This window comes from Equus asinus, chromosome 2 (assembly GCF_041296235.1).
Source record: "Equus asinus isolate D_3611 breed Donkey chromosome 2, EquAss-T2T_v2, whole genome shotgun sequence".
Lineage (NCBI taxonomy): Eukaryota > Metazoa > Chordata > Mammalia > Perissodactyla > Equidae > Equus > Equus asinus.
The window spans coordinates 176497579-176511983 of record NC_091791.1 but is presented as its reverse complement, the minus strand read 5'-3'; the positions used below and the strand labels follow the sequence as shown (position 1 = coordinate 176511983).

The 14405-nt window shown below is 42.3% G+C and overlaps 2 protein-coding genes across 18 annotated transcripts in view; one reads left to right on the top strand and one right to left on the bottom strand.

Annotated features, from left to right (window-relative positions):
* The window catches only part of HECTD1 (HECT domain E3 ubiquitin protein ligase 1), an 88244-nt gene extending 85313 nt beyond the window's left edge, over nt 1-2931 (top strand). For all 10 annotated transcript variants that reach the window (XM_070504195.1, XM_070504196.1, XM_014857373.3 and 7 more), the window contains 3 exons: nt 51-201; nt 1728-1872; nt 1980-2931. In XM_070504195.1, coding sequence (XP_070360296.1) covers nt 51-201; nt 1728-1872; nt 1980-2117 — 434 coding nt within the window. In that variant the 3' untranslated portion in view covers nt 2118-2931. The remainder of the gene's footprint in view (nt 1-50; nt 202-1727; nt 1873-1979) is intronic.
* Nucleotides 2932-5093: 2162 nt separating this feature from the next.
* The window catches only part of AP4S1 (adaptor related protein complex 4 subunit sigma 1), a 44353-nt gene continuing 35041 nt past the window's right edge, over nt 5094-14405 (bottom strand). For 6 of the 8 annotated variants that reach the window (XM_014857412.3, XM_070504204.1, XM_014857403.3 and 3 more), the window contains one exon: nt 5094-5725. In XM_014857412.3, coding sequence (XP_014712898.1) covers nt 5597-5725 — 129 coding nt within the window. In that variant the 3' untranslated portion in view covers nt 5094-5596. Of the gene's footprint in view, nt 5726-10210; nt 12501-14405 lie in introns of those variants that run through there. The other 2 variants (XM_070504208.1, XM_070504207.1) reach the window with 2 other exon arrangements.

Below are 14405 nucleotides of genomic sequence, written 5' to 3'. Positions count from 1 at the left end.
CTTAGAAACTGAATTGCGTGTTTTGTTTTTTTGCTGTGTGTATAATGTAGATGGGTTTAATAAAGTTTTTCCAATGGAGAAATTAAGTTCCTTCAGCCATGAAGAAGTCCAAATGATTCTTTGTGGAAACCAGTCGCCATCCTGGGCAGCAGAGGATATTATCAATTATACTGAACCTAAGTTGGGTTATACACGTGACAGGTGTGTGTTGGTTATTTTCTAAGATCAACAGAATTGTTTGTCCCAAAATCAAATGACAGGTTGATCTCTACAAACAACTATGACTCAGTAAGTTACATTCATAAAGTAAGTGTTAAAGCAGTTAAGTCTAACCATTACCAAGAGGCATATCCATTAGTAAGGCTGAGTTTACACAGAAAGACAGCTGAGTCTTAGCTGATGTTAAGATTCCTTTTCTCACTGTATTTTCATTGTTCATTCTTTTAAAAATTGGGTAAATTATAAACCCTTGGGCTTTACTGATTTTGTATTAACCTTTATTTTCAAATAATTTCAAACTTTTAGAAAAGTAGAAGAATAGTTGAAAGAATTCCCATGTATATCCTTTACTCAGATTCACCAATATTTAACATTTTGCTGTATTTATTTCCTTGATATTCTCTCTCTAGTTATATACACAGACACACAATTTTTTCTGAATCATTTGAGAATATATTGCAGATATCCTGTCCCTTTACTCTGTAACAGTTTAGTGGACATTTCCTGAGAGTCTGGGTATTCTCCCACATATCCACATTAGCTAGCAAATTCATGATGCCATACTATTAGCTACTAATCTATGGTCCACATTCCAGTTTTGTTGATTATTCCAGTAATGTCCTTAATAGCATTTCCCTCCCCGCCATAACCCCCACATCAGGAAACTGCATTCAGTTGTGATATGCTTTTAATCTAGAACAGTTCCTCAGCTGTTTTTTCTTTTATACCACTAAGATTTCTTAAGATGACAAGGCCTCATATTCCTTTTTTTTAAAAGTTCACAAATGAACATAAATGAGAATATTATGAGTTATTTTAAACCTAGCATTGTTCATATAGCAGGGTTTAAAGTAAATTTTTTATTGAATTGTAACAGACAAGTGCACATATTGCATGTACAGCCTGGAGAAGTTCCACAAAATGAACATATCTGTGTAATTGGTACCCAGAATAGGACACAAGTCCAGAAGACCCCTTCTCTGTTGTATTCCTTTCTAGTCATTAATTGCTATTCCTATTGATTAATTTTGCTGGCTTTTGAACTTTAATAAATGAAATCATGCAATATGTATTCTTTAAGGTCTGGCTTCTTTTGGTTTAACGTTATGGTTATGGAAGTCATCCGTGTTGTGGCATATAATGGTAGTTTATTTCACTGTAACAAAAATGGATTGTTTCAGACCCCCTTTGGTAATTTAGCCATATTTGGATGACTTATGCAAGTGCACCATGAGCTTCTCCGAGTTGCTGGCTTTTGTTGCCTATTTGATCCCTGTGCTCCATCGGTGTTTCAGTTCTTAGCATTTAAAAGTACAAGATAGTCTTTGAAGGTATTTTTAAAGTAGTTTCTATCAGCTCATTTCACACTTACCCAACAGTCTCCAGACAGTGCTGTTCTTCTGACCTGTGGGTTTGTCTTTTGGGTTATTGCTGGCTTACAAAGTAGTGGTAGTGTTTTCATTTAAATCAGCTGTCAAATCAATATAACTGTATTTTTCTTCTTTTAGTCCTGGTTTCCTGAGGTTCGTAAGGGTTTTATGTGGTATGTCTTCAGACGAAAGGAAAGCATTCTTGCAATTTACCACTGGTTGTTCAACGCTACCCCCAGGTGGACTGGCTAACCTGCATCCCAGGCTCACGGTTGTACGCAAGGTACAAACTCCAGCTAATGGGGAATCCAAATGGAATTTAGTTACTTAGGGATTGAAGGAAATATTTAAAGTCATGGTCTTCTGTTACTTTCACTATTCTTTCTGTAGGTTGATGCTACTGATGCAAGCTATCCATCAGTGAATACGTGTGTGCATTATCTAAAGTTGCCAGAATATTCTTCGGAGGAGATCATGAGAGAGCGCCTGCTAGCTGCTACAATGGAGAAAGGCTTTCATCTCAATTGAGCTTTGAAGTGCGATGGGAGACATCATAGAGACTTTAAAATACTAGTGAAACCTCTTGTGTTTGTGTGCAGAGAAGTATATGATCCTCCACGCTAATGACACTTGCCTTTTTTCCACCATTAAGGCTTTAAGAACATGTGGAATAAGTTCGTTAGCTGCTAATGACAAAAGAAATCCTTTAACTACCCAGCCAGCAAGTATATGGCACAGAACACTGTGTTGCTCTAAGGGCTCATGTGACTGGAATAAGGGGGTCCTACTTGACTGTCCCAAAGAGCAGCGCCTCAGATCCTCAGTGTTCACTGGGGAATTCTAGCAGTGTACTTGTGTAAAGTTTGTCATTTCATACTTCATACACTACAGTTGCCATCACTGATCCCTGTTTTGCTGGCTTTTAAGCTACTTGGTCAAAAATCCTGCTTCCTTAAAACAGAGAGAGTTAATGAGCATCTCAAGCTTTTTCTTTTCCTTTTTACTGATGCCTGCACTATCAGAGTATTCTAGTGTTCTCTCTTTTGTTTGGCATATAATCATGCACAACCTTTTTATTTCTTTGAGGTGGGAGTATATTTTTATTTCCTAAATGCCATACTATAAAGATCAAATTCTTGAGTGTGTTTGTGCAGCTCGAAAATAAAGATACATTGCGGGGGGACACTGGTCTAGGCGCAGGGCACACTTGAAGCAAGTTTTACTTTTGGTTGTATTTTCTTTGTATATTATAAACATTTATTTAACTTGTTGCAGTTTGAAGTAAAAAATTTCCAAAATGTATGCTCAACAATAATCATTAAAATGTTTGCAGCGTACAAAACTGTGTCGTGTGACTATTTCACTGCAACCGTCAGATCTAAGAACTTAACCAGATACTTTTCATTTTGAACTATTGAGATTTAGGTTTTTGAAATTACTAAATGAAGAAATGTAGTTTTCGACAGTAAATACACTTACTGAAATTGGAAAGCTAGAAGAAATATATGTTCACATGCTTGTGATCCAACAAATGTGTTATATCTTAAAGGATTCTTCAGCTAAAAATGGCCAGGTTATTTGTATTAACTTTTTTTTTTTAAAGATTGGCACCTGAGCTAACATCTGTTGCCAATCTTCTTGTTTTTTTTCCCTCCTTCTCTCCCAGTCCATAGTTGTATATTCTGGTTATAAATGCCTCTGGTTGTGCTATGTGGGACGCCCTCTCAGCATGGCCTGATGAGCAGTGCCATGTCCACGCCCACGATTGGAACTGGTGAAACCCTGAGCTGCCTAAGTGGAGCACATGAACTCAACCACTTGGCCACAGGGTCGGCCACTTTATTAACTTTTTAAGCACCAGATCCACTACTTACCGTTGTATCTGCAGGGATGTGTACGTCTAAGATCTAAGAATGATTTTCTTTGAATGTTGTGTTAGTATGAAAAGAAACCACACCAGGATTTGCTATTTCCATCACATCTCTGCATTTAGGTGAAAGAAATGTCTCTAGGCCTGATTTAGCCAAATGGCCCTTTTAGGGGCCGGCCCGTGGCGCAGCAGTTAAGTTTGCACATACTGCTTCTCGGAGGCCCGGGGTTCACCGGTTCAGATCCCGGGTGCGGACATGGCACTCCTTGGCAAGCCATGCTGTGGTGGGTGTCCCACATAGAAAGTAGAGGAAGATGGGTACGGATGTTAGCTCAGGGCCAGTCTTCCTCAGCTAAAGGAGGAGGATTGGCGGCAGATGTTAGCTCAGGGCTAATCTTCCTCAAAAAAAAAAAAAAGTCATGAGTATGAAAATCTCTCAAAGCTGGTAATCACAGTTCAGCTGAGATGACACAGCCTGTGAGAACAGACAGTCACATTGCAGTTCACTTTGCAGGAGTCAAGTGTATGGGACATCTACTAGGGTCTCCATGTATACTAGGTTCTGGAGTATTTTCTCCTGTGCTGCCCACATAGCATTTTTTAATTCTCTCAAGGTACTGAAATCTGTGCCAAGATGTTATTCAAAGTGCTATTTTGGTGTGACCCAAAAATTAATTTTGTTCACTCCCTAGTTACTTCTGGTGTACCAGTTTCAGTTACCTGAATGTGCTACTGATTAAGTGCCTCCAACTAGGACAGTGTTTCCCAACTCATAGTCTCAGAAAGACCTCCAGAGCTCTCTGATTGAGACGAGGCTTCCCCGGCCCGCACTCCCTAATGCCAGGGTGGACCTGTACACACATAGCACCCACTGTTCTAGCAGGTCAGAAGCCTTCCCTCGGCCTCTGGAGTCCAAAACAACTTGGGTTTGCTTTTGGAGTCCATTATTGATTGGTTGCCTTTATAGATGCAAACTTTGAAATATGTAAGTAGACTTTTAGAAACAGATGAAGTAAAGAATTTAAACAAAATCCCTCCTTCCACACACGAGAGAGGAAAAAACCACACTACTGAAGGAATGATCACTGTCTAGAATGTCCATTTATGTTCTCTTTTGGAGGACAGAGTGTTGTAGATGAAAGAACTCTTGGAATTCCATAGGATGGCACAATAGCTTAATGTACCAAGACTGTAATTGTGTTTCCTCCCTTGCACCTGCCCTCCGCCCCGGACATGCACATAAACACGCTTTCACTTAAGACAGTTCTGTCTGTTCTCCTGTTGACAAAGCAGCAAAAGCGTAGAGAAGGGTTTGGGAGGATCAGGGCATTGGTCGTCTATAGTGACTTGGCAGTTTTCTTTCCTTCAAGACATTCCAGTAGGAGGAGTGGAAGGAATAAGAGTTAGGTTGTGGGGAGAAGGATTCATTTCATGCCTACCTAAACAGGTATTCTCTTGCATTCAGTAAATTTCACTTACAAATTAATGCAAACCCTTTACAATATGGCATAAAGGATAGTTGTAAGGCTCTCTGTTACCGTTTAACCATTCATTATTCAGTAGTAACATTCTCTGTAGAGTTAATTTCATGACGGCATTGTAATTGCCAAGTGCCCAGAAAATGGATATCAGGCTTTTAGAAACTGGCAAATAAAATTTAATTCTGTAGTTTTCATTAGGTACACAATACAGTAAAGTGTTGACTTTTTAAGGAAAAAGATGACATTCAGAAAACAATATTACTCCAAGTGCTATGTGTATTTAAGTCAATTTTAAAATTTTATTGGCTGATGGAGAGCTACCACACTTTCTTCCCACCTCATGCTGCTATTCCTAAATCTAATTTGCAAAAGGAAGCAGAGACCAAAAAAGGTTCCCTTGGTACTCAACAAAATTTAAACAAATGGGAAAAAGAAAGCTTATGGTTAGAAAATAAAACTCTCAGAGAAAATTTTTCTTTGTACATCATATTTTAAAATACAATTTTGTTTTCCATTGAGGAACTGTGGGGAACACTTATTTAAAATGTCTTGCAGTGTGTGGTCTTGCGGATTCTTTGGGCTGCAGATGTTGAGCGGTGTTCTGTGGTGTTCTCGTTTCTTATACGCTGATGTTGTCTGGCAGAGCCTTCCATTATTCAGCTTTCTGACATCTTATCAAGAATTAGTAGAGGGGCAAGAATTCTTGCCCGATTCGTTTCCACAATGCAGCCATTTAACACCATCTCATCCAAAATGATATGTACTTTATCCAAATTAAACATTATCTAGGATCATATTAAGGAAATTAGTTTTACAGTTAGAAAAATGTTAATATTCAGTAAGTAATAACTGAGCCTGGAATTTCTCCAGTGTAAATTAGTCTGAGCATGAAGGTGGTAGTTTTTTTTAATAGAATTCCTGAAATTAAATTTTAAAATTGGTGTCCATATTAGGAATTACTACCCTTACGTACACATACACACCTAGACTCACCTTGGGTAAGCTAACTGGACCACAGGCATAGAAATGGAACAGCTACATCTTTGAGCCAGAGAGAAATCTAAGAACTGGAGAATAAGGCAAGTGACATTTGGCAAGAGCACACCTGACCTCAGGAACAATGCTGTCTTCCCAGACAACGAGGACGACGACGACGACAGCGATAACCGCAATTTATGAATACTGATTTAGTTCCTGGCATTGTGTTGAGCATTTTACGTATTTTAGTCTTCTCTATAAGATGTGCATGTTACATACTATCCTCATTTTACAGAGGAGCAAACAGGCTCAAAGCCATTGCCCTAGGTCACATGGCTAGTAATTGCCAGAGCTGGAATTGAAGGCCAAAGTTTGGGATTGGCTGCTTCCAGACTTTTCAGGAGGGGCCTGAGGCTACTGAGTACACACCCCCCCCCCCCCCCCCCCCCCCGCCCTGAAACCTCCAGCCAAAAACAAATGCCTTTACAACCTTGCATGCTGAGGGATCTTCTATGTCAGATAGGCTGAAGGAAAAATAACCATGAGGATGGCACTGCTGGTCAGACCACGCTGAGGCAGCGTCCCACATGCCACAACTGGAAGGACCCACAACGAAGAATATACAACTATGTACCGGGGGGCTTTGGGGAAAAAAATAAAATCTTTAAAAAAAAATAAATAACCATGAGGAGAAATGAAGAAGGCAAGGCAGTGCTGACTCAGTTCCCAAGTAGATAAAAATTCTGAATTTCAAGAGAGTACCTCTTATAAATGGACAGTTGTGAAAATACTCATTTGAGAATTCTGGAGCCACTTTAGCTTACTGATTTTCTTTTGTTCTTTTTTAATCTTTGTTTTATTGAGGTCACGTTGTTAATGACATTGTGTAAATTTCAGGTGTACATCATATTTCGGCTTCTGTACAGTGTGCCTTGTGTTCACCACCAAAAGTGTAGTTTCCAGCTGTCACCATGCATGCGTGCCCCTTTACCCCTTTTGCCCTCCCCCCAAACTTACTGCTCTTCTTATTGGAAAGTTAGTATATGGCATGGAGGAAGAGGAAAATATTGGTAGACTATGTTGCTAATGAGAAAGAGCCAAAGTCTTCCCCTAGGAGCCCCTTCATTTGAGTACCTAACTTTTCTTTCATGAAAGGAAAAGAGGAAGTGGAATAAGATGGTGATAATGGTTGAATGCTTCTGAATTCTACACTTTCATATCTTGAGTTCCCATCTCTATTTAAAGAGCATGATCCTGTTCTGTTAAAAAAAACAGGTGACAGATTGTTTTAAATAGATAAACTTCGTTCAACAAATGAGTGGTTAAATGCAGCAGGGGAGTCCATAATTAAATAGTGAATCTTTGTAAAGTGAATCATTACCACCTGATTTTTGTTTAATAATTCCAGATCTTCAAGTCTATATTGTATTTCTTTAGTGAAGTACATCTATACAGAATAAAACAACCCTGTGAATGACTTTTCAGTTTCTATTAGGCTCTGTGTTAATATCTCATTAAGCTCTGTGCAAATAGTCCTCCAGCAGAATAAACTGTTTTTTAGGAGCCCATGGGAACTGTCCTTAAGTGACCCAGAAAAAAACCTTTACTCTGATATACCTATTAATAATGTCTTCCAATTATATAGATGATTGCTTTGTCCATGGCCACATTCGGACTGGAATATTAGGCCCTTGACTCAATCCTGTTCACCATATCCAGAAGCCAGAACTGAGAAGCCAAGACAATGGAAATGACAGCCAGGTAGAGAGAAAGGCAAGTTGGGGAGCTGGCCTGGTGGCACAGTGGTTAAGTTTGCGCACACCCCTTCAGTGGTGTCAGGTTCACAGGTTCGGATTCCAAGTGCGGACCTACACACCGCTCATCACAGCGGCGTCCTACATATAAAATAGAGGAAGACTGGCAGAGACGTTAGCTCAGGGACAATCTTCCTCAAGCAAAAAGAGGAAGATGGACAACAGATGTTAGCTCAGGACCAATCTTCCTCACCAAAAAAAAAGGCAAGGGGGGGCGCACAGGTGGCGACATGAAAACTGGCCTGTAGAATCCCCGTTATATTTACTAAGGGCAATAAAAGCCTTGGTGCCTTTGAAAATGTCAACTCATCCAAGATGTTTTTCCTTGGGATAGAAGGAGATCTAATTTTAATCTATTCTATTTGAATTGGTTCAGGGGTCAAGCTGCTCCGAAGACTGCTCCATCTTTGGCAAGTAGATGATAATCAATTCAAATGTCCCCTTCAACTGGCCAATTGTTTTGAAATTCAGATTAGAATTTAATGCTGAATCATGTCAACCACTGACATCCTCACATTGCAAGGACAAGCTCCTTCAGCAAATCTGAATTTCCCAACATCCTGGAAACATGAGTTGCTCAGTGAGGTCATTCTGTACTGTGGGCATGTGACTGCCTGTCCATCTGAGTATCTGGCTCAAACGCCTAATAATCATGCAGCTTTTTGGCACTAAATAGGGAAACCACAGACCAAATCCAATGTGGGGCAAAAGCCTGTAAGCTGATTTCCCCCAGAATCACATGATTCCTTTAAAATAAGAATCCAGCTGTTGTTCACATCTTGATTTGGTTTATGAGTAATGGCATTTGGGCTGTATGCCAGGTGAGCAGGGACCAAACAACACCCTATATGCCAAGCCACATGGCAGTAAACATGGGCAAACACAGTTCAACCTCAACTTCTGGAAGAGGAGGAAGCAAGAAAAGCCCAGGCTGTTGGTCTGATAGTGTGGTGAGCTGAAAATATTTCAAGAAGGTCCTACCTTTGGGCCTATACTGAACTGACTTAAACATCCTCAAGGCAACTTGTTTCTCCTCAGGGGCACCCTAAGGTTGGAGCTGGGACGAGCTAGAAATAGCCTCCCTAAGAGCAGATTCATAAAGCCCCACTTTCTCCCAACCCTGAAACCTAAGAGCCTTTCTGAATGTCTTGTAATGTGGATTGGAGTTGAACATCTTACAGCCCTGCTAATATTAATGCCACTGAAATCAATTTTTTAGTTAAAGTGATCAAAATGTTTCTGCTTCCTACGTTGGAATTTTGATCTCTACATCACAAAACACTTTTTCAACCTGGTATTTTAACACGACTGTGGTGGCCTGGTTATCCTTTACTGTGAGAAAACTGAGCGGCACAGTAATGCAAATGGACCTCAAACGCAATTGCGAGGCAGAGCCCAGCCTAGAAATGAAGATTTCTAAATCAATTTTGGTCTCAGATCTCTATCTTCTTACTTGATTTCTTTCTTTTTTAAGATCCTAGCTAAGCAGACTAAGTAGGGTGGGAAAAACTTGCTCTCATTAATTTATACTTTAATTCAATTTCCCGTGAGATCAGATAAGCTGCCAGGGGCCACTGTGCTCAGATTTCCCACAGAAAATGGAATACTATCGTCTAGAAGTCCTGGCTATGCTCTCCTCGTAACACAGTCCTCTGTGCATTTTCAGGCTTAGCGTTGTCTCTTGTTAATTAGGCCACTGAAAAGGAGTGTATCTTTTTGTCTAAGTAGGTTTTCCTTGAAGACCCATTCATATTCTGAGAGCAACGAGACATCCAGGTGTAATTTTTTTTTTAAGTTTGTGTAGGCTTATGTAAAATTACACAAATACGAAAGTCAGCAATGGGTCGAATGAGCTTGTCCTTTCTCCTCTTTTTTGTCCTAACCTGGTTGTTTCTCATAAGTCACCATTCTGGAGAAAAAACAGAACCCAGAAGCATGGAACAAAAGGCATAGCAGTGGGTGGAGATGGCACCTAAAGGACGCAGAGAACACATTTAAAGAAAATGGAGAGCTGGCGAAGGCTAGTGGGAGCCGGAAAAGCCTGGAAAGTAGAACTGTTTCATCTGGAACATTCACATCCCTTTCCCAGGTGGATGACTGACTCCCTTGGGGACCGTTCCTAATTCTCAGACTCGCCGCCCATAACAGCGTTACCTGGGACTCTCCGGATGGAGAGAGCCCCACCCCTCATCCCTCAGTGCCTGCCCTTCCCAAAGACGACTAGCTGCACACATCCCCTCAGGCCCACGGGCCAGCTCTCACTCCTTGCAGCCCTGCTTTCAATCTGCATATTTTCAAAAGGAAAAAAAGATGTTTAGAAATCTCAACGTGAACTCCACTTGTGGAGCTCACGCTCTTATCAAGACATTCAGATACTCTCTTCAAGATGTTTCATCATTTCTGACTCCTCCAACCAAAGAGGAGTGTTCTCTAAACACCTTCCCTGATTGGGGAAAAAGCTTTGACAACACCAAGACACTTTATAAACGTCTTGTTAGAGAATAAATTGCCACAATCTACTCCAGATGATTGGGTCACTTTTTAAAAAATGTGTCAAGTTGAATCTTCTATCTAACTTATGGCCCTAGAGTTTCAGGGCCCTGGAAACACTGAAAGCAGTGCCAGCTCTGCCCCAAAGTCGCTCTGTGGATGGGGACACATCACAGAACCTCTCTGGGCCTTGGCCTCTTCATCCAAAAAAGTGAGGCTTTTAACTTGGTGGTTGTGTAGGTTTCTTCCAGCTCCAAAGTACTCAGATCCTATGACTCTAAAAGTAACCTTCAGGGGAGGGGAGCTGCTTTGCTCCTTCCTGATATTATCGAGCCATTCCTGATGCAGTCACTTGCTCTATCGTACCTCCAAAGAAATCCTTTTGTAAAGACTTAATTATTATAACTTTCTGAGAGAACATCGAGAGAGTCTCAGGTCACTTAGAAGCTGCCACTTCAGTGTTGGATGGTTCCCTGGAGAATTTCTTTATTCTTGCCAGTATTTCTGTAGCCCCTAGTTGAACAAGTACTTTTGTGATTTCTCATTAAGTCCAGCCGAAATGATCTCCTACCGGGAGAAACCCTCTTCTGGTTTCTGGCCCTCTGAAGGGGTTTGGGGTTTAGGAAGGTGATGAAGGAACAAGAGGCGGATGTCCCCCAGTGGGCCCTGGGTCCTGATCAGGGCCCGACTGCCAGTCTTGCTGGTGCTGATGACTGCTGCCGGGGTGCCTGCATCCCTCCAGGGAGCACCATGGCAGATGACTACCTGAGCCCCAGAGAGTGCCAGCAGGATCAAGGCCCTTCCTACCCGCTGCCCTCCACTGCCATAAAGAAGGCATGATTCAGGGTCCTTCCACATCACCCACATGAGCTTTAAGGTTCTACAATTAACTGTTCGGACCTTTTGGCTTTAGGGACTTATAAAAGAAAAACATGATCGTTTTCTAAAGATTTCTTTTTAAAAGATATTTTTGAATCAAGAAAATATTCTGGAGTATAAGCCTACCCTATACTCATGGGGGAGGGGCACGAGAATATAAACAGGGACACAGCCTGCTCCCCACTTCTCTTCCCAAGCACGCATGTGGGATACCCCAGTTACCATCCCAGCATCTCAACCATTCCTGCCCCCAGTCCTGGGGTGGGTGAGGGTGGACGAGAGGCCCTAGCAGCAGGCTCTGGGATGACTGGGCACCTAGTAAATTCCGGGGACCCAGGTAGCTAAGGGTGGTCACGAAGCGGATGGGGACCTTGCAGGCTCTGGGTCAGGATCCTCACGCCTGGAGAGAGGTGCTGCGAAGGAGAGCTGGAGGGGGGCCCTCGAAAGCATAGGGTCCAGGAAAGCGCCTGGTGGTCCAGGGCTAAAGGTACTGCTGCATTCCATTCCAGCCGAAGAAAACCAGGCACCAAACACCAAAAAGGCTGTTGAAGTTTTCTGTACCTTCACACACACGGCAGGTGTGCGCTGAACTGAGGAGGAGTCAGACATCTCCCACACGGCACTGTTCATTGGTGCTGACCCTTGAATATTTAGCAGAAAGGGGTGGAGACAGCTCCTTTGAATTATGAATGGTCTGGAGAATTCAGCAAACCTGGGCTCCAGAGCCGAGCACATTTTGGGAAGCTCATCACTTGGTTCCTAAAAATCATCTTTATTCACAGAATTTAAAGTCCTAAATAAGTCTACCAAAGTGTGTGATAGGGCAGACTTTCCCTATAGAGGCAGGGCCTCAGGAATCCTCCGGCAACACTTCAGCCCAGCGGGTGGAGTGGAATGTGAAGAGCGTACAGGAGCTTCTTCACGGCACGCGAATGATTTAGGTCACTGACGTGCTTGGTCCCAAGGGTGCAGTCGGCCCCGCCTGACACCACTGCAGCAGAGCTTCCACTTAGAAGGGTTTGCAACAAGCCAGAATTCCTGTCCTGATTTCTTGTGCTTAGGTCGTTTCTTTTTAAAATCCCATCTGTCTTGCTCTGTGATTGTTAGTCTTACTAGAAGGAGAACAAGTTCATACTAAAGGAAAATGTAAATGGTGCATTTTATTTCTCAGAGTCTAACTGCAGGCTCTGGGAAACTGCCCCATTCTTAAAAGGCTCCAGAGAGCCAAAGCCTCTGGAGAACAAGCCTACACGGAAAGGGCTGCTTGGGAATTCCATGTGGTTTTGACTTCCATCCTCTGTCGCTGCACCAGAACCCAGCTGTATATCACGTCTCTTCCAGAACTGAGCTGTAAATCAGGTCTCTTCCACGTGGGCTGACAAGGAGGGCTTTCTTAAGCCTGAGCAACACAAAGAAGACGATGTGCTCTGAGCGTTGGGAGAACCAGCTCCAGGTTCCAATTCTATCAGTTGCTTGTTTTCAACTTTTCAAGGCCTAAGAAAGCTTTCCTGGCAGAGCAGACGTGAACAAGGTTAGCTGCTCCAGCAGGCTGCTGGTTACATGCTCCCAGACTGGGGCTGCAGAGCGTCTGTGGCCCTGCACAGGGGAAGCAGGACACCTCTGAAAGGCTCCCTTGTCTTACTGGTGGTATGTAGCTGGTGCGTGGAGGCCATCCCTGGACACGAGATGGGTAAAAGGAACTATGTACGAGGCAGAGGAGAGGCCTGGGCTTTTCATTTGATATTTTTCAGATGGCTGAGGGAGGAAACCCTTTAAGAATGGCCCCACATCCTGCCTCCACCTTTAGACCACCGGAGGCCCACGTGGAATTACACCCAGAGCGAAGACAGACACTGCCAGGTCCCGAGAGATTTAGTTCCCCTCTCTAAATGATGCAAAGTCCCTAATCTGCCTGATGGAGATGCCTAAGTAACTCCTCAGGACAGTAAATAAGTAAGCTGGTCAGAGAGGAAGGGAAGGCAAAAATGAAACCAAGTAAAATGAGGATAAAAGATACAAATTGTGTGCCCTGCAGTGGAAATTAACTTCAAACAAGAATGCTGGAGCCCATTACACGGACCTATGCTAAACACCAAAGGAATACAAAGACAAAGAAACGCGTCTCTACTTCTAATAAACATCTAGTCAATATGTAAGACACTCTGAATACAACTAGTCCAACTCCAATACATATCCTGTTATATCTGATTCCCTTTAACTCTGAATATCTCGACTCATCAGACTCTTCCTCTTCTGGGTGTACGGTAACAGCTCAGTTCCCTAGAGTCATGATGACACCAAATATTAAGGCTGGGAGAGTGTTGAAGCTCTTCTTGTCTAATTCTATCACTCTGAGATGAGGGGGTTGTGCGTCTTGTCCAAGACGCACAGCTGGTGGCAGCCGAAGGCGGAAGTGGGGTTTCTGGCCTCCCAGTGAAGTGTCTATTGGCCTTTGCTGTCTTCCTGACGATTTTTTTAATCAAAAGGCATTTTGCTTATGCCCCTGTACGAGGAGGAAGAGATGTATTTTGAATTGCTTTAAAGGGCTTAGCTAAAATGGAATGTTAAATGCTGAATAAAAATCCACCCTAATATGCAGCCTAGTCTTGGGTCTCTTAGGTCAAAGGGATCACAGATTTAGGTCACTCACCACTAGAGGGCACTCAGATTTTCACAGTTAGTTTAAAGAGGCGTCCACACGCAGCCTGCAAACCAAGTTGGTCCACATGATGACATCTTCTTAGAGTCAGGTAAAAGGTAAATGGCCATTTCCCGGAATATACTGGCTCAGGCACATGTGTCTAATATATCCATATATTAGGGTATATGTACATAAACATGTATTATAATTAATCTATATTTGTCATATATTACATATATTTTATGTATATTATATATTTGTTATAATTAATGTTACTATTTTAGATTCAAGCTTGATGTTTTCTCAAAGGACGCTTTTATTTATTGCTTTCAAGTGGTAAGCTGATTTTTGCAGTAAAAATTAACTTGGAAGTCAGCTTGCCTCCAGAGCACTCACACAGACCCCAGTGGGCTCCCGCCAAAATCCACAGGCCTGCAGCATTCTGGGCAAGTCATGCCTGTTGTTGGGGCCCTGGGATACTCTGATTTAAACGGGAGAAGGAAGAGAAGAAAAGGAGAGCTTTCTCTGCTATAAAAGGAAATGAATACAAGCCAGGCAATTTCTTTAACGCTCCAGTTTATCATCCCCACAGGCCTTATTCTGATCACGTGGGGAGTTTCTGGAGATTTACACCTGGAGCCATGAAAATCCATTCTCTCTAGG